The sequence below is a fragment of the Mytilus trossulus genome, chromosome 5, assembly GCF_036588685.1.
Source record: "Mytilus trossulus isolate FHL-02 chromosome 5, PNRI_Mtr1.1.1.hap1, whole genome shotgun sequence".
NCBI classification, from domain to species: domain Eukaryota; kingdom Metazoa; phylum Mollusca; class Bivalvia; order Mytilida; family Mytilidae; genus Mytilus; species Mytilus trossulus.
This window is the reverse complement of record NC_086377.1, coordinates 1,374,662-1,400,754: the sequence shown is the minus strand read 5'-3', so window position 1 is coordinate 1,400,754 and position 26,093 is coordinate 1,374,662. Positions and strand designations below refer to the sequence as shown.

The following is a 26,093-nucleotide window of genomic DNA, read 5'->3' as shown; positions in this document are numbered from 1 at the left end:
TTAATAACCCCATTGATCGACAGCCCATCATGACTCTGGGCCGACAGATGTATCCTTCTCGAGGAGACTTCTTTCTCCGTAAATTCGAAGAGGCAACGATCACACCTTTCGGATACCTTCTTGTTGACCTAAAAGCTAGAACCCCGGAAGCCTTCAGATTGCGCACAGAGGTCTTGCAGATCGGCCAAGGAGAGACACCAGACCGAGAAATGGAGGACGACCGTCTATCCGAAGACGATAGTTTGGTCTCCTCAGAGGAAGATATGGCCGACGAGACAACAGACGTATCGTCGGACGATGCTGAGAGACGAGAAGATCTCATCGCCTGTCGGGATTGTGGAGTAGTGTTTGCTCACCTTCGTGGATTGGAAGCTCTTAGTCAACAAGGGTGTGGAAGAAAAACGGCATTGCTCTCACGATGACCGGAAAAGATGTAGAGGATGCTTTGAGCGGATTACCCGTGACCGTGTGCTGTGCAAAATACTTGCCTAGCTATGTGGGTGACAGGCCTAGAATGTTTGTAGTCAATACGGACAACTGTGATCAAAAGGGGAGTCAATGGGTGGCTTTTCATTTTCCCGCATCGGGTCCATCCGATTTTTCGATTTCTTAGGACGATACCCGGAAAGGTACCAATGCTATTTTAGAAATGTACTCATCGTGAACGGACCGGAATACTGTGTGGTTGGCAATCAAATTCAACCCGATGATTCAGATACCTGTGGCCTGTATTGCATTTATTACCTAAAATTGAGATGTCAGGGACTGGAGATGGAGGACATTATCAACACCTTTTCATCCACTGACTTGATTAAGAATGACAGCAAACTCGTAGCCCTATTTGATTAAATACAATAAAATAATGATACAAAAAACGAAAAAAAAAAGGAAAAAAAAAGAAGAGAAAAATGGATATGAAGCAGGTCTCAAGTCCTGAAACAGATCTGGTATCTGGAAGTTCAGGAGAGATTTACCCGACCACAACTTTCTAGGGTCATTAATAGTGTCCACCTTGGAGGGTAGCCTGGACCAACATTTAGGTAAAGCATTCGTGCCTAAGCCCAACTTTAGCCTTTGCACCCAAATACGGTGTTCGTGTGAATCATATCTTTAGGTATGCATACCCATGCCAAGTCAAACTCTGATGTCCGTGCTGAGGCCTAAATATAGCGTAAGTGTATGCGCGCAGGTCTAACTATAACATCTCGCGTTCCGATTTAGGTCAAAATATGGAGTTAGTGTCCTGAAGTCCGCGCAAAGGCCCAAATATGGCGTTAGCGTCTAGCGTCTGCGCGGAGAATAAATATGGCATCAGCGTCTAGCGTTCGCCCGAAGGCCCACATATGGCGTTAGCGTCTAGCGTCCGCATTAAGGCCCAAATATGGTGTCGGCGTCCGCGCATAAGCCCACATATGGCGTTTGAGACCCGGATTTTTGTTAGTTAATTCGATTTATGACCTTTGAACAGCACGATACTTTAATTTTCTTTATTAAATACCAGTATCAATTAGGCAAAGATCTTTTATTTTAATCGTTTGCTCGAAATAAATCCATTGGTATGCATACTGTACCCATATCATCCAAATAAGAGTTCTGATTTAAATCCAAACAATCATAGCTTATATCGTAATTAGTATATATTGTCAATTGCTTTTCATTAATTTTTGGATAAACATCAAATTTTACTTGTTATAAGAAAACATGTTACATCAAGTTGCGTTCATAATCTAAATAATACATTAATGTTTAATGAGAACTGTTGGTAACACATTATTTAAAAGAAAGAACTATGTTTTATATACTACATGTATTTCATGCATCAGTATGAAACAAACTTCTGATATCTTACAAAAAAACATGATGTTGGAGGTTTTCAAATATAACATCAACAATTATGAAAGGTCATTGTATTCAAATTAGCTCATTGATTTATATTATTTATTTATATTTATAACACAACATTGTCTAGTTTGACACACGTTTTGATGTCGGTTATATTTTGATATTACAGAAGGGATCTACACCGTTATTGTTTGCCGCACAATAAGGACTCATTGAGATTGTCAAATACCTTATTGTAAATCAGACTTGTAAAATGGAAAACACAAACTCAATAGTGAAATAAAGTTTTAGTTAACTAATCTCATCAACGGTATTAGAGAATAAAGATAACTAATATACAAATTTTTGTTCTAACGAAAATCATTTTATTTGTCCAAATTGAGAAGATCTTTATATTAATTCTTGCTGCTAGTCAACTATTCATCGACATAAGTTATGATTTTTTTTAATAAAAAAGTATTGAACTTGTCTGAATTATAATTTGATAACATCATGTTGTGTTATCTCCTAAGTCCCATGATAACAATGTTACAGTTGTATTGTAAACCAACAAAATGAATTCATTGCTATTAGTATTTAAAGCATTTATTACATACTATTATTATCAGTGCTGATGAAAGTTTTCAAAGTTCACACTATTTGACTTAATCAAATGATACATGTTATAAATTGTTTAAACTAATTTATGTTAGATAATCATTTGACTTGTCTGATCAAACTATCTCAGATAATAAATATGATAAAGCACCAAATGTGCTAATGATAATTTGGTGAGCACATTTTGTGTTAGCTCCTAAGTCATATATAGTATTTAAATTCTACTGACAGATCTAATGTAATTCATATTTTAATAACAGTAAATTTTACTCGTTTTATTAAAAGGATCCATTGATGTTAGCAGCCTACACTTTTTTTTTTTTTTTTTCAATGCCATCTCACAATATTGATCTGAATTATGTGACGGATGTCTTTTTATTAGAGGTTTATGATATCAAGTTGTTATTTCTAAATTTGATATTATTATTTAAATAGATCTGATGACTAACACATTATGAAATCAACAAAATCATCATTTGTTAGAATCAATTAATACATACACGTTATTCATTATTATGGAAAATATTGAAAATATTTAATGTTGATTTTTCACAATAAAACAGGGTCTTGCAATTGGCTAATACCTGATCTTGTGACTGTGAAAACAAAAATCACAAAAATACTGAACTCAGAACTCAGAGGCAAATCAAATCGGAAAGTCCATAATCACATTGCAAAATCAAATGACAAAACACATAGCATACGAATGAAATAGAACTGTCATATTCCTTACTTGGAACAGGCATTGTCAATTGTAGAAAATGGTCGATTGAACCTGGTTTTATAGCGCCAAACTTCTTACTTGTACAACAGACGCATTTAATTTAATAAAGTTGATAATCCGATGCGTTAAAAAAACAAACAGACAACTAGGTAAAAATGTCACAAATTCAGGTAAATAGTCTAATTCGGTAGGTCACATTCGTGAAAAGGGAACGGGATTGTAGTTACGATATAAGGATCATATTCGATATCATCTATATATAACAGTTATTCCACAACGGTGAACCAACTCGTGATGGCGTCCGTAAAAATTACGAAGTAATGATTTCAGCTTCCCAATGCTTCACTTTTGGAAGCTGAAATCAACTCCTTTGTCGAAAAGTTGTGTTGTCAACCGGCCCTCATAGTCATTTTCGATATTTAAATCATAATCAAGTGGCAAAATTAAGTGTTCAAACACAGCAAACAAAGGGATAGCAACTGTTATATTCCTGACTTGGTACAATCATTTCCTATGAAGAAAATGGTGGATTAAACCTGATTGTATAGCGCTAAACCTCTCACGTTGTTGCCATCAATTGCCTTTATATTTCCAATGATACGTGAACTAAACAGACATAATAAAAATGATAAATAATATAGTCAAAATATGGGTACAGCAGTCATCATCGTGTAACAATTTAAAAGGACCAATTTAACAGAACACAAAAACATCTATCTACAAACACGTTCATTGATTCGCGTGTCTGACGTCAGAAAATTATATACGTCACATATTTTTGTCGTTCAATGTTTATACAACAATTTTAAAATTTCACATGGGTAATGTTAGCAGACAGGGTAAAAAAATCAAAAGTATGTAAGAAGAAATTTCAGAAATAGACCGAGATTTAAAATAGTCCCAAAAATATGGAATTCATAAGAATCCACAAATAATTCTTTCCACTGCGTGAATGAATAATTTTGACGTTTGTGGTTCAACGTATTTTCTAATTCATAACAGAAATATATCATTATGACATATTTAGAACAATATCATACGGAGGGGATCTTTTTAAGTACAGAGTCACGTTATAAGAACTAAAGAAACACAAAAAGTCGCATTTACAAAACACACCAGCAAAAAATGAAAGATAATACAAACACATTGACGGGATTTTTAAGCACCGAGCCAGGTTAAATGGATATCACATAAAACAATCCAACAGTAAAAATAATATTAATGATAGAGAATCAATAGTTGAATCAGATACTTCATATTTCATTTCGCCAAGTGGGAGTATTTTTTTTTTTTTGTTGTATGATATGAAGGTATGAATGATATAAGTAGGATCTCATTTTATATGTTTTATCAAAAGAATGACATTGGTACTAATATTGTATACATTATGTACAAAAAGGTTTCACCAGTCAGTTCCGATGTAAGTTACGATATCTCAAATTACAGATGATACATGTTGTATTTTGTTTTCCGTTATTTTGTTTTTGTTCAAGATCTTATAATATTTAATCGTTTAAAAGAAACAAGAACCAATACAATAGTAATTGATTTCGCTGAAGTATAATTATAATCGTCTTTTTAATGAATCATCACACATCACCTTGTTATAATCAATCAGACAATTTGTCTAAATCAAATTATAAATTAATAATTGTTTTTCCCACAAACCAAATATTAAACAAATAAAAATGATATATAAAACATATGTTCAGAAAAACAAATACATGTGTATTTATTTTCATGCCTTAAATATCATGTACTGTAGAAAGTAAAATCACAAAAATACTGAACTCAGAGGAAAATCAATTTGGAAAGTCCATAATCACATGGCAAAATCAAAAAACAAAACGCATCAAAAACGAATGGACAAGAACTGTCATATTCCTGACTTGGTACAGGCATTTTCAAATGTAGAAAATGGTGGATTAAACCTGGTTCTATAGCGCTAACCCTCTCACTTTAATAACAGTCTCATCAAATTCCGTTACATTTACATGATGCGTTAAATAAGTACGCCGCTAGATTTAAACTGACGTGGAAAGGTAACACATGCCCACCAAAAGCTCTTTTAATGAGAGCCCAGGTGGTCGTGTTGTCTACCGTGATATCACAGTAGCATGGGTTCGAATCCCGGCGAGGGAAGAACCAAAAATTTGCAAAGGCAAATTTACAGATCTAACATTGTTGGGTTGATGTTTAGACGAGTGATTTATATTTGAATATATATATATATCTACGAAACGAATCAACTAATAGAAATATTTCATACATTTTAATAAAAACTGTTTTTGAAGAGGACAATTAAACAAGGGAACACTTTTCTTATTTGTTTTTGATGTAAAAGTGGATAAAATGCTAGTTTTAGTTGTTTGTCATTGACCACTGATTATTACAGTATATATTTTACTCAATGTTTTCTCCTAATTTATCCAATTTTTAAGTATTATTATATGTTATATGTTGATATTGCAGCAAGGATTAACACCATTATTGGTTGCTGCTTTCGTAGGACATCTGGATATCGTCCAGTACCTCTTTAAAGTTGGCTGTGACAGAGAAACAAGATCCAATGTAATGAAAGATATTATCTCTTGAGTATAATCTTACTTTTTTCTTTCTTTGCTGAATCGTCACAAATCTTGTTGTCAATCAGACTGGTTTATAAGACAGGAAATTATATATAATGTACTGGTGTTGTTATCTTTAAGGTTTTTCTTAGAAAACAGTTTTATAGTAAACAGCTAATTTTACGTGTGAATATGACATTGAATTGTGTAGATATCTTTAGTTATACCAGATTTATTGTATAGATGAAAAGTAATATATTATTTAAACCAAAAGGTAGTACATACATTTATAGGTCCAAAGGTCTGAAATATCGTGAGCTTAAATTAATCAACTGGATAACAACTTCAGAATACTGATGGATTCAGTTACAATGAGCTAAACGCGAGAAAGACGACGTAGATTATTTTTCTGGATATACTAAGGCTGTAAGGTTGTTGATACAAATCATATCTTGACTTACATATAGAAAATTGACAATGATGGTCGGTTGAAAACAAACCTTTACAGTTAAGGGAAAAATTTCAGCTTCCCAATTGTGACCTTTCCATTTCTATTTTTCAACGTTCCAGCAGTGCCTGCATACGAACTATCTATCACCCAATTGTTACGATATTCCCGGGCTTGTATTTCCTATCATAATTTCCTTGATAGAGGATTTTTGCCCACAAGGAAGCTATTGAACCCAGATTTTCAAATGGTGAAGTTGAAATCATCCCTTCGTAAATTTTACGGACGCCATCGAGATTTGGTTGACCGTTACCGAGTAACCGTTTCACAGATGATATCGGATATGTTCCTTTTTGTCGTAACTACAAACCCCTTCCCTTTTCACGAATGTGACCTACCGAATTAGACTCTTTACCGGATTTGTAATAATATAAGCAACACGACGGGTGTCATGTGAGAAGCAGGATCTGCTTACCTGATATCTCCCCAAGTTTTTGGTTGGGTTGGTGTTGCTTAGTCTTTAGTTTTCTCTTCTGTACTATTATTTGTTTGTTTGTCTTTTTATCTTAGCCATGGCGCTGTCAGTTTATTTTCAATATATGAGTTTGGCTGTCCCTCTGGTATCTTTCGTCCCTCTTTTATACGACTGGGGTTTCATAACAGTGTCTATTATTATAATCCTAGAATTTATTTATGAAAAACTATTATTCGTATCTGTTTTTTCGTTGTTTATTAAAATTATATTGACTAGATAGATAAATCATATAGATACCATGATTCAATTTTGTATTCACGCCAAACGCGCGTTTCGTCTACAAAAGACTCATCAGTTATGCTCGAATCAAAATTATATAAAAAGGCCAAATAAAGTTCGAAGTTGAGGAGCATTGCGGACAACCTTCCTTACAGTTTTGCCAAAAACAGCTAAGGTAATCTGCACCTGGGTTAGAACAACCTTAGTATTTTAAAAATTCAAAAGTTTGTAAACACTTAACTTATAAATATGACCATATCAATAATAATACAGAAGTGCTTACTACTGGGCTGATAATCTATTTATATAGGTGAAATACCGCCAAATGATAGTACGTCACGTCCGGTTGTATACGAAAATAGGTCGATATTTTTTACCTTGAATTTGACATCTGTAGGTAATCAATCCTACATTGAAGTGCAGTTAAACAATTCTGGGTCATCAAAATACATCGTGTGTATTTCAAATCACTAATAATCATTTATTTTGGTGTTCTATAAAATATTAAGGTTTCATGGTTACTAAAGCTTGTAAACAGGTTATAAAGATGTAAACATTTGATTGGTTAACTTCAAGTGATGTTTATTTTCTTATATGCAGTGAACTGTTGTGTGCACTTTTTTCTATTGTACTGAACAGGATGAAACTTTACCTACGCCAAGTATTTCTTAATTTGAAATAAAGATAAATTCTGCACAATTTAAAAAAGAGCAAATTAAATAAAGACTAATACAGAAACTCAATAGTGGTATCAAGCCTTTACGACTAATGACTTATGATATATATGTTGATAAAAAATACCTATCAAAAAGCATAGCCTAACTTATCAAACAGTTTGACCTGACTGTTGTAACATATGTATACTGCCTTTGAGTGATATTAACTATACAACCTTGTCTTGACTAACACATCGTTTGGTATTTTTATAGCTTGGAAAAACTGCATTACATTTGTCTGCTCAGTATGGACATACACAGGTCACAAAATGGCTAATAAAAGAAGGGGGAATCAGTCCGATGAATGTAACAAATCAGGTAATATTCGATGGTGTAGTAGTGTTTGGAAACAGTATAGGTCTGTGTGAGATATTCTAGGATTTTAGTAAAATTTTAATTGTAGCAAAGTGCCAACGGAATATTTACATTTCATATTAATAAATTAACATATTGCAACCATCAATTAGGCATTCAAAATAACATTACATGTAGATACCATATAATCAATCAAGCATACGACAGTAAACATGTACCGTTGGATGCAGACTAAGCACCTTACATAAAGTAAACGCACATCAACGCAGCGCGCACATTTTTTGTTAATAACTTTCGAGATTTCTATTAAACGAGCTCTTGCTATAGTTAACTTAACAGGGTCAATATTGAAATTTCTAATGTCTACCAGATGGTCTACCAGAGTACACGCGAGTAAGCTCTGTGTTCGTTAAGTCAGAAAATGGGGTGATTTCTTTAGATTTCACAAGTGTATTTTGTTATGTACACTTGAACGCGCGTTCAATATTCGCGTCAAATAATTTGGTAAATCATAAAATTGACTTCTTGTATATTTGTTTAATTTTTTAGTTTGTTAAAATGACTGTTATTTTTATATTTTAAGCATATGTGTTTATAACCGTAACAACTCAACAACAAATTTAACACGAAATATCAACTTTTATTAATTGAAATAATTCAGTTTCAAAAACTTTAAACAGCAGATTTTCTGTATTTTCTTTTCAAAAGTTACATGAGTGTAAACATATCGACCTACAAACCTCAGAAAACGCGTAATTACTTCACACACAAAACATGTGTCAACTGTCATTGCTTTGATAAGAGGCCTTGCTGTATAGTGTGTTACAAGTGAGTGGTTTAGCAAGATAGCAAACCAGCTTTGATCCATCATTTTCTACATCAGAAATATGCCCGTACCAAGTCAGGAATATGACAGTTGTTATCCATTCATTTGATGTGCTTAACCTTTCGTCAACATTCTTATTTTTTCAACCTTTTACCAGATACTACCAGCAAACAACGACATCGTCAACAACAAGACAAATAATAACACCAACCAACAAACACTTAAGATTCAATGTCAAACATCTAACATACGCCAATTACCAGGAACAAACAAGAGCAATTTTGACCTATCAACACATGCTGATTCAAAATTTTCATTTAATCATAATTCTGTCAGTCATCAGCAACTGTGTCTCCACTCGAACACAATTTAAAATGACGAGGACTAGACATTTTTTGTACCTTATTATGTCAACGAACGAAAGCCATGCGGAATTATTGTTTTAGTTGATTATAACTATCGTGGATTGTGGTTAAATTGTATTTTCCTGAATGATTGAATATACATGTTTTGAGAAATTTGTAAACAAGATATTCATCTTGAACAGTTCAATTCATGGTTTCCCAATATCAGAGAGTATAAACGCTTTATTTGTCATTGACAAGGGGGTAAAATAAAGCATTACTCAATTACTTGTTCAGGAACATGTGTATACTATTATATTGTGTTTTAGGGTGAAACTCCTTATCAGTTGGCAGCAGAAAATAATGGACAAGATTCTACAGAAAAAAGACAAGAAAAGGCAGAAATAATGAACTATCTCAAGGTACATGTTTTGTCTTATTTTCTTCATTTTAATTTTTTCTTTAAAATAGGTTTTATAAAAAAAAATTACATTTGTTAATAGATACACCAAATACCGGTACAACAACCCGACCTCGTTATCATTAGTATAGAACATCTATTATGATTAATAATGTTAGTAGACAAATTATCAGTAATCCGGAAATAAATCATGTCTTCATCTGAATATGTTTTTATACTAGTTTCTGTATTAAATGGCAGATAACGATTACAAAAGTATACATCACATATTAATGATGAAACAAAACAAACATGGAACAGTCGTGAGCTATATTTTTTTATGTGACTTTGATCCTCAATGCTCAACAAAATCACAAACACAGAAACATTAAAACTTCAATGGTTCATCTTTCAGAAAATTATTTTAAATAACAAATCTGGAAACAAAACTTATTTTTATGATCCAGGTTGTGTCAACACTTGATTCTTTCGATGATTTTATCAGGCCCATCACATATTCTGTTTGCATTTTTAAGTTGGATGAGGATATCTTTATTATTTGACATCTAAATGAACTCAAAACATATTTGTACAGCTTGATAGATATAGGAAGATGTGGTGTGATTGCCAATGAGACAACTCTCTATCTAAGTAACAATTAAAAAAAGAAAGTTTTTTATTATAGGTCAATGAACGGCCTTCAACACGGAGCTTGGCTCACACCGAACAACAAGCTATAAATGGCCCCACAATTACTAGTGTAAAACCATTCAAACGGACAAAACAACGGTCTAATCTATATAAAAAACGAGAAACACGTATAAATTACATAAACAAACGACAACTACTGTACATCAGATTCCTGACTTAGGACAGGTGCAAACATTTGCAGCAGTATTAAACGTTTTATTTGATCCAAACCTTCTCCCTTTTTCTGAAACAATAGCACAACATCACGACATAGAAAAACACACGATGAAATATCAATCGGCAGGCTTAACTCAATCAAAAAACGTAAATTAATACACTATTAACGAATAAATTTGATCTGCGATATCTGAATACAAATGCACGTTAATAAAATATTAGGGACAAACATTCAAGGCCAAAAAGCGAGCAAACAAGTCCAAACAATACCATGGCAAGACACCACTGCGAAATATTAAACCCTTCGAAAATATTCAGTTTAGAAAAAAAACCAGAAAATCTTGAAGTTTAAAAATTTGTAGTAAGAAGAAGTAAAAATTTGAAAATATTCCAAATAATCAAAGCTGGTAGACAAGATTCATTTAAATATAAACTAACAAAAAAAAACATTATAAACAGTATCAACAGATCGAATAACAAAATCGATATAAGTGCCAATGTAAACTATATTTAGAGATTTAATTACAAAATTGGTACGATAACCCTTACATGTACTTATAAGTTTGTTTAAAGATTCGATGAATTTACACGGATCACACAGTGATTCCCTCGCTGGAAGTAAAATATTATCATATATATCAACATATATCAACATAAGTGTGTCTATCTTTAAAGTGGAAAACAAATGTTGTACAATTATACAATAACAAAGCATTTATTTAAAATTTCGATTTATTTATTGAGATAATATGCTTTTGTGCATCATAATGAGTTCTGTTTTATGTGTACATTTAAATGTTTTGCTTTTTTCGTGTGTCGTAGTTCTACTCTTATATTTTATGGGTTTCCCTCAGTTTTAGTTTGTAACCCGGATTTGTATTTTTCTTAATCGATTTATAAATTTCGACCAGCAGTATACAAGAGTTGCTTTAATTTATTTATGGAAATGGCATGTTTCATTTTGATGGAAACATCGCAAAACTTTATTCGTTTCTATAAGTTATGATTATTATCATTGACTTTAATCAATGCAAACTCCATGAACATGCATTGATTGCAAGTGAGCAACTCAGACATATTATATAATTATTTATAATATCCTAATTTTATGTTGTAGACTGTCATGATAACAGAAAAGCAAAAAATCAGCTCCGAAGTCCTACAGCAGCAGAATATATTAAAAATCCCGAAAGGTTTGATTGTTTATATAATAACAAGAGGCTGTCAAAACGACAAACCGGATTTATTAACATTATTTGTGTCCTGGCAATATCACAAGAACCATAACTGATGAACGGTTAAAGTGAAAATCGTCAATATCAAATTTGACCTCCATTTTGTCATCAGTATCAACATATTCAAATTTGAAAAGCTTTGGTTAAACAGTTCATGCGTATATGCACGAACACGACTGGAAACACTTGAACTGTTCATGACAAAATGCATGGACAACATGGGATTGCCGGGCGCCCGACTGCCCGACTGCCATACACACCCAAATCAATAACCGGCAATTTTTGTTTCAAAAATCCGGTTATAAATGATATATAATATCTATGCAACTGTAACTTACTGTTAAAGATTTATGATTGAGGAACTGGTTTGATACACTTTAATGTTATGTTGAATGTATATAGGATGTCATTTATGTCTGGTAGTCAATTGGATTTTGGTTATACTGTCATTTGTGTTAATATATAAATTGAACGGAGCATGGAATATGTTTTGTAGTATACCTTTCCACTGTATGATTTGATTTTTTTTTTATTGAGATATCCTGGATCTATGGTAAAATGTTCATGTGGATGGATTTGCTTTTACCTGTCACAATTTCTTTGTGAAGTGATGGTTGATTTTGATTTCAAGTGTTGCAATTAAAAGATCTGCTTTCTGTCACTTTTTGTTCAAGGTTCAAGATTATACACGATAACCTGATAATGGTATCGGTAAGATATTTTTGTGCATTCACTGTTTTCAAGTTATATGGTTCTTTCTTATAAAGAACTATCAAACATCGTAAAAGTCAAGATGAAAACAGCGAATTAAATAATTCAATGCGTCTGAATCGCTTTTCTGGATTTACCTTTCTCAGAAATGCTCGAAGTCGAATATTCATTTATCAGTTATGAATGAACATAACACTTTTTAAATTACATGCGTCCATAACACTTTTCTGGATTTCTGTTTTTCATGAACTGAATATGTAAAAGCAAAAAATGGATATAACCTAAATCTTGTTATAAGCTGTATGATCCTATGCTGTATATTGAAATGAACTTGATAAGATATATGCTTTCGAAGCGCTCTTCTAAATCAACTTCAACGCCAACAATGTAAAAGCCTAAGACGAAGCATTAATAAAAACATAATAAATCTATATATGACTAACAGGAATTAAAACATAAAAGCTAAATCAATAATAATCAACTTAACACACAATTTAGGTAGAGTAAGTAACAGAGTTATGTGAAATTTGATCTTAAAATATCTGATATTGATGTGTACTGTGTACATGTGACGATATACACAACTGTCCGTCAAGTATCTGAAATCTCAGTTTACTCCATTTTCTTTTTATGTCCAAATAAAAACTTTAAAATTGAAGTCTATATTTCGTAATTCTTATTGTTTTCGGCTTTGATATTTCAGGCCCTAAGGAAGATATACAGGTCTTCTCTGATAAGGAATTCAAAGGTCTGTTAATGAGCGGAGCGTACAGATGCTTCTGGAACAGAATTTTTTTAACTGGTCCATTTGGTGTGGGGAAAACGAGTTTAGCCAAAATTTTGGTTGGAGACGAGGCTCCAGAAGAACGGGAATCTACAGATGGTATATGGATTTACCTGGGAAGGGCTGGAATGGACATAAAAGAACGTTGTTGGATATTTCTAAAGCATGGTAATTATTAATTAACAAATATGCAAAAGCAATTCACTGATTTCATTGAAACTTAGTAATGTGTGGAGTTCGAGGCTTATTTGTGATAATAGAGTTATTATTTCAGTACACATTTGCCTGGTTGAAACAGAATCGAAAGTTTGTGGCTGTAGTGATGATGTAGTTAAACCAAACCAATCTTTGGCTGGAACAAATGATACGAAGATGATTACATGAATATTATATGATTAAATTCTTCCTTTCTCTATGAACATTAGAATACTTGCCATTTTAAGTCTGCTTTCTTTTTCACCATCTGGGACCTTTAGATTGTACAGAAATAAAGACGCATTATACAATTAATGCAGATTTTTAACATAAACACGGCTTTTGATATAGACACAAAGTTATTCAATTTCAATAAGATATACTTGCATACAAATGGTATGCAGATGACACATTTCTAATTTGAAATACATACTAGGTAAAAGTCCCTTTTAAATGGTTGATATGGAATGAAAATAGATTTTATTCGTTGGATTACGCTTGTAGAAATAGTAATCATAGCGGGTTGTGCTTTGCCATCTTAAATACATACACAAGGATTGCAGTAATGAACATTAAATTGAATAACATAACAGACCACAACAACTACAATCACTCACCTCCCCGGAAAAATCAAACACCAACAGATAAACACCACTTTACAACACCACATTCTTTAAATAGGTCGCCATGGTTCAGGCACAACCACAAAGTCAAACCCGTGTTACCCATGTCCTATTTGCATCGTAAGATACAAACTACTTCCTATACATTCTATACCAAAAAGTAAAAAGTAAAATCACAACAATACTGAACTCCGAGTAGAATTCAATCGAAAAGACCCTAATCACATGACAAAACACATCAAAAACTGTCATATTCCTGACTTGGTACAGAGATTTTCAAATTTAAAAAATTGATTGAACCTGTTATGCTTCACATGTTGCAAACCTCACAAAGTTTGACGATCAATTTCGAAGAAAAAAAACTTGTTTTTGATCAAAAGAGTATTCATTATAGGATTGAACTCATTTTTTTATAGATCTGTAAACCAGGGCGAGTAACTCACAAACTGTCAAGTTAGTGAGTAAGAGCCCCGGTTAGTTATTTCCCAAATTTGAAGTGTACGAGTAACGAAATAATCTTTCGTTTGAAAGATGTCCTTCGTATGACGTTGTATTATGCCATGACGTAAATTCGCCAAATAATTCGTGAAATTTCCCGGAATGTTATATGAATTTAAATTTTATGTAGTTTTTAGGCATTATTTGTTTTATGTTTTATATGCATTAAAATAGAAACAAGTCAACATTTATGTGGTTTGTTTTTCAATTTCAATTTACTGGATCCCTGCATGTATTTGTATTGCGCATGAATAGATCACAGTGATGTTTATGAAAGTAGTTTCGGAAACATGTTTTTTTGAAGTGGAAAATATGTTATTGGCCAATCCCGTTCAAGTATTTATAGATATGCAATTCATATAAGAATTATTATTCATTAATAGGAACCATATTGAACGCAACAGTTCAAAGTTTACTTAGGAGTAAAGAAATGACAGCTACAGTAGGTGCTGTTAAATCAGTTGATGACAAAGAAGATACAAGTAAACAAAGCGAGGACAAGAAGAATCAAGATCGTGTACCACCTTTTCCGGATGCTAGTGCAGTAAAACATAGCGGGAACTTGTCAACACCAAGTGCTCTTAAATCTAAGGACAATATTCAACAGGCTGTCAAAAAGAAGTCAAAATTCAAGGCTTTTCTCGATCTCCCAAATCGAATACAGAATGCGTTTAAGGGTACATTTATATTATCATACTGTTTAAATGTGCAAATAAATTAATCGTATTTATTCTGTAAGTTTCGAATCTTTGGAAACAATGGTTTTCAGTAAAATGTATTTAAGGTGGTATGGGTGTCTTTCGCCATATTGGATTGTAAAAAACAGAGAATCTTAGGTCCATATTTTCTATCAAGTTAGCAAAATTTGATGCATGAATGCAGATTTTTAATGTGAATTTTCATTTAAAAGAACCAATTTATAAGAATATAACTTATAAGTATTAATATTTTTACAAGTGTAGATGATTTTTGGTTGTTTTTTTATATTTTCAAATTTGCAATTTTAGGGGAAGTAACTCTAAAACAGTGCATTTTCTGAAGGACTCTTCATGAAATTTTCCTATTTTGTCTTTTAGCCGGAAAAAACGTACGATGACCCTATCTTTTCTTTTGATATTCTCAAAGCATTGTATGAAAGCAATCTTTTCCTAATTTATTTTACAATTCTATCATTTTGTTTAGTTTCTATTCACAAAATGTTGTTTTTTCCTGTATAATCCATACAAAATTTGTCATTTTGTCACAACCTGTAGCTTGAGAAAATGCACGGTGACCTATCATTTTTATCATATTGTTGAACATGTATTAATATATACTACATTTTGACAAAGTATGAACACATTCTATCATTTTTATTTTAGACTCCCATACCACCTTAAATCTTTTTTTTATTTATAATAATTTTTTAGACACAAAACTTTGAATTTTTCGAAAAACTAAGGATTTGTTATTCCAGGTATATATTACCTTAGCTGTAATTGGCACAACTTTTTGGAATTTTGGATCCTTAATGCTTTTCAACTTTGCATTTGTTTGATTTATAACTATTTTGATATGAGCGTCACTGATGAGTCTTATGTAGACGAAACGCGCGTCTGGCGTACTAAATTATAATCCTGGTACCTTTCATAACTATTTGTTTAGATTGCCTCTTTTTAATATCTGCCCTGTCAATTTGTATGGTTAAACAAACGTAACTAAAAACCATTGTTTTAATTTCTGTTCGATTGAACATTTTTTTGTAAATAATTAGATCAGATGATTATGACAAGAGCCAGGGTAGTAAAGTATCACTGACACTATTCAAATGGCATACATATTTAATATGATACGATATCATGTATAACAAATACACAATTATGCCTTTATAGTATACATGTATTTCTTAGAACAAAAGAACGTTTTGAGTATATATGTACTCCCAATGACACAATCGTGTTCAAAAACGTATACCAACAGACGTGTGAGGCGTGAGATAACATAACACAAAAACGTATCTGGAAATACACATATAACATCTTTGTTGAAATTTTAATGATTTTTATGTGATTTTAAAATTATTACTTCCTTTAAATAGTAAAACGTTATTTTAAAGGTAAAACGCCTCCCTCACATATCGAAACTGCAAATGATAGACGTGCACAGATGGACGAAACCAAGAGAGACGAATACTTGACTGGCATAGATATGTCAGAAGAGGAAATAATCAAGCTTGTTCGTTCTCAATGTACTCTAGGGCAGTACGAAATGGTAATAGTACCTATAGACTTGTGGGATTTTGGTGGTCAGAAAATCTACCATTTGACTCACCAACTTTTCATTACAAGTAGAGGGACATTTCTGTTAATCTTTAACGGCAGCATAGGTGTACACGAAGACATACCAGAGTATACAGAACTCCCCGGATGTCAGGGACTACGAAACACAGCAGGTACATAGGAATTTATAATTGGAAGATATTGTCCATTTTCAACAAAAAAAATATTGTCCCTTCACGTATAAATAGTAATTGCCCATTAACATACAAAGTATATAAGTTCCATGTATACATGAATAACAAATAGTGATATGTATATATATATGATGTATTTATATATATCTTCTAGAACCGTAAATGTCTGTTTGGTCAATACCCATCATTATGTCATACATAGTTAGTTACATATGTCAACATAAATGCGAGTAAAACAAATCATCTTTAACTACAACTTAACTTACTATGTTCTACTGACAATATCTGTAGAGAAATGTGATAACTGATTGATTGAATTTACTTCAGAGTTCAGTATGTTTGTCGATTAAAGTAATGAATAGTAAATTGCAAAACCAGAACTCCCTATGAGTGTTTTTTTCAACTGCCACGAAGGGATGGTCTCTAAAATGTCGACTCCATTTCGTCAGCTGGATTGCATGACCTTACGGAGCTGTTGAAAATAAAGTATTGCCTTGCAATGATTATTTAAGATGTTAAGGGATTTCAATGCTGGTGACCTTTCAACAAAGGAATTATGATTTTGTCTTGATAGACCCTTATATAATTTTTTCCTATACTAAGCATATTTATTGTACACAAAGAAATTATCAAAAACTAGCTTTAGGTACATGTGAGCATTGAGTATACACAAATTACAAATAACGAATTGATAACAATTCACCTCGCACATGTTTACTATAAGTTTGGTCAAATAATATCATGTAGTCCCTGTAAAACACAAATCACATGAGTAAAATTGATCAGCTCCTAATGTATAAAAAGGAAGAACTCTCTGAATATATTTGTATAGGATACTACACCAACTAAGAAGGCAAAATAGAAGTGCAATTGTACCGAAACCTATCTTTTGAAAACAGCCATACTATTTTTTCAATTTGAATAAAGCTGATTATTAGTTATGCCGGCGTCACACATTTGCATATAGACCGGCGTTCACCAGATGGACAGAGAAAATTGACAAAATCCGTATACGATAGTTGTACGCAAAAAGAACGTTAAACGCGTGTTTTAAAAGTTTGAGGTAAGTCAAAATACATAGGTATAAGCTTGGCGAACACTATAACTCTGGGAAATGTTTTCAGTTTAAACACATTTCATCAAGCTCCAGCGTTTGCCAAGTGTATACCTGTACTACACGCAAGTTATACATAAGTTAGAAGCGCGATAAACACGCTACAGATAATTTTCAGATACGTTTAGAGCACGTTGTATACGCTTCAAGCTAATTCGACTCTAACTAAAACTTATGCGGGTGTGTGTAACAAACACCCCATTATTAAACCTCCTACACACGCCGAAAGCACGGAAGGACCGGAACGCATCCAACATACGTGTAAGAGACTTTTTTCCACCCGTAGCATGCATTCCATTCACGCTAGACAAACGCCAGAAATACGTTACTTGAACCCCCGATACGCTTATGTACACTTCTCGTACGCCCAATTCACGCTTAAAGCTTGTTATGCACGATACAGATATGATTAACAGGTGGAATGCATCGAAAAATACTAGCGTATTGAAAGCGTACATGTATATGGTATTTTATCACGCCCGGCGTACGTCGGAGCTATACGCTGATGTGTGATTCCGGTATTACATGTTATTTTTAATTGAAATCATTATATTTTAGAAGTTATGATATTATTTCGCCTATTTATTTGATATATTTCAGTGTAGTTTTGTACTTTTAATATCCATAAATGTATGTCTTCTTTTTGTAGTATATCTAATCCATTGGGTCAATTCCGTCCTCACGTATTGCAAGACTTTTGTAAATAATGCGTACCCGAAAATTGTATGTGTGGCAACCCACAAAGATCTAGTCAAAGTACGTACTTTTATTATTTTAACGGTAATCTTTTTAATCTGTACTCATTGTCAGCTGCCGTTCAAAAAGGTAAACTCTCTGTGGTGTTTTATTCATCTTGAAATCCTGTTTACAGTAGATTAAAATAGTTGTGACATGGGTGGCGTGCACGTGTCCATGAACCAACCCTTAAAATCAATGATAGAATAACATACAATTATCCGTAATTAGTATACACAACTAGCAAGTCGTTATAAAAAACTGATCTATACAAGATATAAAGTCCCCTATAGACAACGGTATTAGTAGGTGTGGCTAGTCTTTGTTCATTGCTAATGATTAAAGTATATAATTGGGTGATATATAAGACCATATACTCTGCAAAAACTAGGCTGTTTATATAACACTATGATTTATGTTTATTTTAGGGTGATGTTGAAGAACAGAGAACTTCATTAGAAAACTCAATCGAAAAACTCTTTCAAAACCATGGAGGAAAAAAACATCTTCAATACAAACCACTTATCTTTGTTAATGCCAGGAAGAAGGACGACGAAGAAATAAACACATTAAAGAAAGTGTTGGTAGACGTTGCATTAGACCATCCTCTCTGTGGAGAACTAATGCCAACCAAGTTTGTACCCCTGGAACTTCAGCTAGCAAGAAAAGTAGAGGAAAACAAGAAAATATTAACAATTGATGAACTGAATGACATAAACAAGCAGAACGACAAAATGGCTTTGACCCCTGCTCAGCTTAAATCGTTTCTAAAGGTAAACCATGCTCTGGGAAAACTGATCTACTTTGATGAAGCTTGCCTAAAAGACAACGTTATAATAGATCCTGTGTTTTTGGTGGATGTACTACGTTCTATTGTCACTGATGACCAGTTTTGGCCGGGTCACCTCAAAGAAATACTAAAAGCTCTCAAAGAAAGCGGAAAACTGTTGGAAAAAGACTTATATGAAATATGGAAGCAAGATTGTTTTCATGAGATCTGGGCACATAAAGATTACATAGTGGACATGCTGGTTCATTTGGACATTATTTGCAGACAAAAAGACGATGAAGATGGATCAGACTTTTTTTTGGTGCCATGCATGATTAGTACCAAAAGAGAAGAGAGCCAACAGATAGACCATGACAAAAGCATCTTTCTGGCTTACAAGTTTGAGGAGGAAGTTGTGCCACCTGCTATTTTGTACAGATTAATTGCCACTTTCATATCAATATGGAAGTTACGTGTCAGTGCTAAATCCAGTCGGCTGATGATCTTTACAGACAGTGCTGATGTAAAAATCGACGGGGACCATGATATGCGATTTGACATTCAGGGAAACAGATTTATTGTTTCGCTCATACACAAAGACAACAAAAGCACTATTATACCAACAATTGCATCTACAGCCCAGGAATGTCTTACACATGCTATCACAAACATTTCCAATTTCTATTTCTCAGTTTCAGGGGATTCTGCTTGTAATAGAGATTTGCCGTTTACCATTCAGATTGGTATTCCTTGTGGGACAGACCTTTGCTTTTTTGACCACACATTGTCATCAAAGGAGTGGATATGCCCAGAACACAACACGAAACACAAAACAAATGATGTTGCAATATGGTTTGCAGACAAGGTATATTTGTTTGTTTATACAGTTGAATGACGTGGCATTTATGCTCAAGTGAGAGTATGTCAATCCAACAATTTATCATAATTAGATCAAAAACACTTGATAGCAGACCTGATACTTCGAATAAAAATAAACACGTTAATAAAACAAAAATTCCACATCAATATTGTTGTAGAAATGTCATTTATCTTATGCAAAAAAATTATAATCGAAACAGAAAAAAATGTAGGATTAAAACATGCGTTAGCATAGCCGAAAATGTCCGTTGACAACTTATAAGAATCCCTTCACATTAATGAAAATATTTACTCTCTCAAACATTTGGTCAAACATATGGAATATACTGTAGTCAACCAAAATTATAACACAGACAAGATCTAGAAATTAGACAAACCCACAAAATCGTTAGTTTTTTTATAGAAAATATTGCCCTTGTATGACACTGATTTTATCGTTCCATTGTTTTCAATTTTGGCAATTCACATTTATCTGTAAGCGACTTAGTCTCTTTGAAACATCTAATTGCAACACCAATAAAAAAAAAATATGAGAAGGAACTGTAATGTATTTGGCTTTCCGCAAAATTGTTACATACAAGCTCACACAACGGTACAGTTGTACAGCTTAGTACATAACAATAGGCGACAAATATTGATGACATATCCGAACGTGCGAGGGTTGTAGAACTATTCGAGGTCGTTAAAAAACTTCCATCATCAGACACTTAATAAAAAAGTTCCCATAGTGTGAAAAAATAGACTGTTCAGAACGGAGCATCAATTTTCCGATTTAATGAATTCATAATTTGTTATGTGTAACATGTCTATGAATTACATTACTAGTATATTAATCTTACAGTTACATACAAAAGATGACAGGTGCACTGAAGATTGCCCTGGTAAGATATATATGGACAATAGTAATATGTTAAATGCCAGCATTGATGATATAACACCAACAAAACATTTTTTTCCGTAGAGTAAGCAATACGTATTATTTTTCCTGATCCCTCTGTTCATCCGTTGGTACGTCCTGAATTTAGTTTTTGCTATCTGACTTTAGTTTGCCTGAACCAAATGTTATGAAACGTATATACAAAGTGTATTACTACATAACACAGTCACGTTTACCAGTCTTGTGGTATTCCGATGTATAGAATTACACGAATATATATCTCACATACTTTATTTAAATCTGTAAAATAGGAATAAAGGGGAAAATCCAGATATTTTATAGGTCAACTCATATGAATAAAAAAAAATAGCAAACATACCGAACTCAAGCCAAAGTCAAAACGGGGTCGTCTATACAAACCGACAAACAATTAAACGCTATCAATCATCTAACCTAGTACAAGTATTCATATATAGAAATTAAACAGACACAAAACACCACATCCCAACTGTAATGAATTGTATCTAAATGTTTATGCACTACTTTTTGACCCCACCCACTCAGTTATGATCTACATTTTGTTTTCATATATCATTAGTGGAGCAAATGTAGTAATGCTAATATTGGTATACCTGACATATACTATTGTACAGGCTTAGACAAGGTATGGTTAGACCGCCAGCCTGAGGACAAACATCTTGGACGACTAGCAGCTAAACTAACACACGAAGACACAAGAAAAATATATATACGGTTACAGGAAGTCGATCCAGCTCTACAATGGAACATCATCAACGAATCCAGTAAACGAGGAGGGTTTGATATAAAGATAAACGCTTTATATGATTGGAAAAAGAGTTCAGTATTTGCCTCATTTAAGCAACTGCAACAGAGTCTAAATGATGAAGATATTGACATTCACAAATTATGTCAGGTACACATTTGATAATATTTATCTGATATTACCCCATATTGTGCGTCATAATTTTAAACATGATTTGGAATGATTATCACTGTTGCCTTCTAACAATCTCATAGTAAAGGGACTTAGTATTGCATGATGATAAATTTACAGTTATTGAACTTCGATTGCAATATGGTAGGCTCATAGTTACTGAACATATTTTTGACATTCAATGTTTACATTTAGATTTACTCGAAATAGGCTTTGTTGCTTCTAACTCTGAAAGGTAGTGCAATAATGGTTACAGGATTGTTTGAATTGTTTTACTGTTGCCATTCCTGAGTTATTTATTTTTGTTTGACATAAATAACTACGGTATCTTTTTTTATGTTGAATACTTTATGTTTTTAAGAATCATAAACCTTTGTATCGCTATTGAAATAGTTACTTTACATAGTTATTTTAGATTTGTGGCTTGTTCAATAATACCAATCGTGTCCCGTCTTTTTTTATTGCATAATTCAGTTTTGGTGTATCACTATACTTTTGCTAGGAGATTCCTTTGTCTTTGTTAATTGAATAAGAGTTACATTCCGTACACCATATATTTTAGTAAATTTCAGATGTGTAACTGTCTTGAACAGTATGTTATGGATCAAACGTTTAGCTGACTAACTATTAGTTGACTAAAAGGTCAACTTTAACCTGTTGGATTACTAAGCATCCGTCGTAGCCGATTGTCATATGTCCCTCGTCGTAAGCTTATAGATAATCTTCTTCTCTGAAACTACTGGACCAAATGTTACTAGATTTAACTTGAACTTTTTTTGAAGCGTTTGTTTATTGCTTAAAAGGATGTGACCCATGATAAACCATCTTGTATGTCATTGCCGATGAAATGTGAGTTTTTATCAAATGTCATTGTTTTTTTGGATTTAATCTTAAAAACTTTAATCGATCGGTACAAAATTAAAACAGTAAAAATAATCACAACACTAAGATCTATAAAAAGGTATAAATTGCCAAAAATCGTTAATTGAGCACATATAGCAGTTGTTTTCTTTGAATGATTATTTTTATCATTTTTGCATTTTTCTGATATTTTTACAGATAGAGAGACTTTTTAAAATGTCAATATTTTTAGCAAATTTGGAAAATAAATCAAACCTGGCAAAAATCGTCAATTGAACCTGTATAGGATTTATTTTACCGAAGATGAGTTTCACCCATTTTTTTTCAGAAACTATAAAGGATAGAGAAAGTATACCTAGGAAAAATGTCTAACAAAAAAGATCTTCAAATAAGTTTGATCGTCGAAAAATTCAATATAGTGTTAATTGCCATTGAATGATGATGTTTAACATTTTTTAGAAACCACAATAGATAGAGAGAAATCAAGAAAGTAGTAATCAAAGGTTAAGCATATTATTATTTCGTCATGAATCGACAGTGCTGAAATCGTCAATTGAGTCATTATATCTAAAACTATGTTTGTCAATACATTGACAGAAATGAGAAAAACAAATAACCAAAAAAAATATTCGATAATGCTCAATATAATGCTAAAAAGGGTCACATTAATTGTTGGAGTGTATTTGTAGGTATACTTTTAGACATGTTAGATATTTATTAAGAGATTAAATAAGTATTTTGAGATAATGCCAGTTCATTACGCATGTTGGAACTGTTTACAACACACAAGTATGTGATTACAGGCTCAATTAACATTCCTCCATCATTATGGTATATTGGAAATTCTTTGAACATTGTTTGTGTACTACATATATGTATTGAGACAGTAATTTAAAAAAAAATACACACTGGAATGATAAATTAAAAGATTTGTGTTGTTATTGTGATTTTTTTTGTAATTGAGTGTTTTACATTTGTTATTTTAGATTTCCAGAGAGGTTAAAAAAGAATTTGGTAAGTAATGATTTTTTTCAAAATTTAGAACGGCATTTCATGATGAAATTATGGTCCTACAAAAAAGTTAATATGAAATTGTGTTCCTAAAAAATAGAAGGATGACATTATGGTTTTACACGAATATTATTTTGAAATTAAGGTCATAAACAAACAGTAAAATGACTTTATTGTCCTACACACGTTCTATGATGGAATTAGGGTCTCAAATGTATATGAACTTTATTATGACACTAGGGACCTACACAAAAAGTATAATGACAGTGTGGTTCTACACGAATGGTACGTACGTAGTATGGTGTTATGTTCTCACACACTATATTGGTGACTAAAATTGGAAATGGAAATGGGGAATGTGTCAAAGAGACAACAACCAGACCAACGAGTACCAAACAGTCGAAGGCCACCAATGGGTCTTCAACAGAACGAGAAAATCATGCACCCGAAGGCGGGCTTCAGATGGCCCCTAAACAAAAATGTGTACTAGATCATTGAAAACGGGCGTCAGACTAAGCTCCAAAACATATAAATAAACTTAAATAAAATATCATACAAGACTAGCAAAGGCCAGAGTCTACTTACCTTGGACAGGTGCAAAAGGGCGACAGGGTCAAACATGTTTTGTGATATATCAACTCTTCCCTATACCTCTAGCCAATGTAGAAAAAAAACCACACACACAGCAATACGCACAGAAAAATTCAGTTTAAAAGAAGTCCGAGTTAGATGTACTGTAATGTCCTACACATATGGTATGATGCCTATATGGTACTACATTCACAGTATGAAGACATTTCGGTCCTACACACATAGTATGATGACATTTCGGTCCTACACACATATTATGATGACATTAAGGTCTTACACACATAGTATGATGCCTGGTACTACATTCATAGTATGAAGACATTAAGGTCCTACACACATAGTATGATGACATTAAGGTCCTACACACATAGTATGATGACATTAAGGTCCTACACACATAGTATGATGCCTGGTACTACATACATAGTATGATGACATTAGGTCCTACACACATAGTATGATGCCTGGTACTACATACATAGTATGATGACATTAGGGTCCTACACATATAGTATGATGCCTATATGGTACTACATACATAGTATGATGACATTAGGGTCCTACACATATAGTATGATGCCTATATGGTACTACATACATAGTATGATGACATTAGGGTCCTACACATATAGTATGATGCCTATATGGTACTACATACATAGTATGATGCCTGTATGGTACTTCATACATATTATGATGACATTAGGGTCCTACACATATAGTATGATGCCTATATGGTACTACATACATAGTATGATGACATTAAGGTCCTACACACATAGTATGAAGACATTTAGGTCCTACACACATAGTATCATGTCATTAAGGTCCTACACACAAAGTACGATGAAATTAAGGTCCTACACATCTAATATGCTGACATAGAGGTCCTAACACGAATATTCCCTAAAGGAACATTAGTTTCACATAAATACACAGTTTGTGTCTTCCCTATATTACGAATTCTAGTTGCTAATTGTCCTATTAAACTTGTCATGTACATTACAGACCAACCAAGAGAGAAATTGCAACTTCGACCATCAATTTCAAATACACAGAAACTGCCTGATCATATTGGTAATCAAACATTCCAGCTTGGAATAGAACTTGGACTTTCTGTTGTTGAGATGCAGCAGATTGAAAGCAATCATGTAACCAATCTTCGTAGCCAAACAGAAGAGGTCCTTAACAAATGGAGGAATCTTCCAGAAGCTACATATGAAGTTTTAGAGAAAGCCCTCCATCGTCTTCAATTATCTAGCGTTTTATCCTACTTAACATATGAAGAAGGATTAGAAGAACAAGTGGAAGTAGGATTAGATGAGGAAGTGGAAGTAGAATTGGAGGAGGCAGTGGGAGAAGGATTAGAAGAGGAATTGGCAGGTATGTACGTTCTGACATAA

At 33.0% G+C, this 26,093-nt stretch overlaps 1 protein-coding gene across 1 annotated transcript; it reads left to right on the top strand.

Moving 5' to 3' along the window:
* The first annotated feature begins 418 nt into the window (after window positions 1–418).
* Window positions 419–26,093, top strand: LOC134719277 (uncharacterized). Its single transcript, XM_063582282.1, has 14 exons — window positions 419–496; window positions 5,636–5,734; window positions 7,862–7,966; window positions 9,463–9,555; window positions 11,518–11,593; window positions 13,050–13,298; window positions 14,830–15,123; window positions 16,542–16,877; window positions 18,662–18,768; window positions 19,176–20,381; window positions 21,237–21,276; window positions 21,926–22,206; window positions 24,075–24,102; window positions 25,699–26,093. Exons 1-14 carry the CDS (start codon window positions 419–421, stop codon window positions 26,091–26,093), a joined length of 3,387 nt encoding a protein of 1,128 aa, XP_063438352.1.

Excerpts from the sequence above, each read along its gene's own strand:
- LOC134719277 (XM_063582282.1), top strand. The coding sequence starts at position 419 with ATGACCGGAAAAGATGTAGAGGATGCTTTGAGCGGATTACCCGTGACC. Across the intron at positions 497-5,635 it reads CAAAATACTTGCCTAGCTAT|CAAGGATTAACACCATTATT; the intron begins GTGGGTGACAGG and ends TTGATATTGCAG. Across the intron at positions 16,878-18,661 it reads GGGACTACGAAACACAGCAG|TATATCTAATCCATTGGGTC; the intron begins GTACATAGGAAT and ends TTCTTTTTGTAG.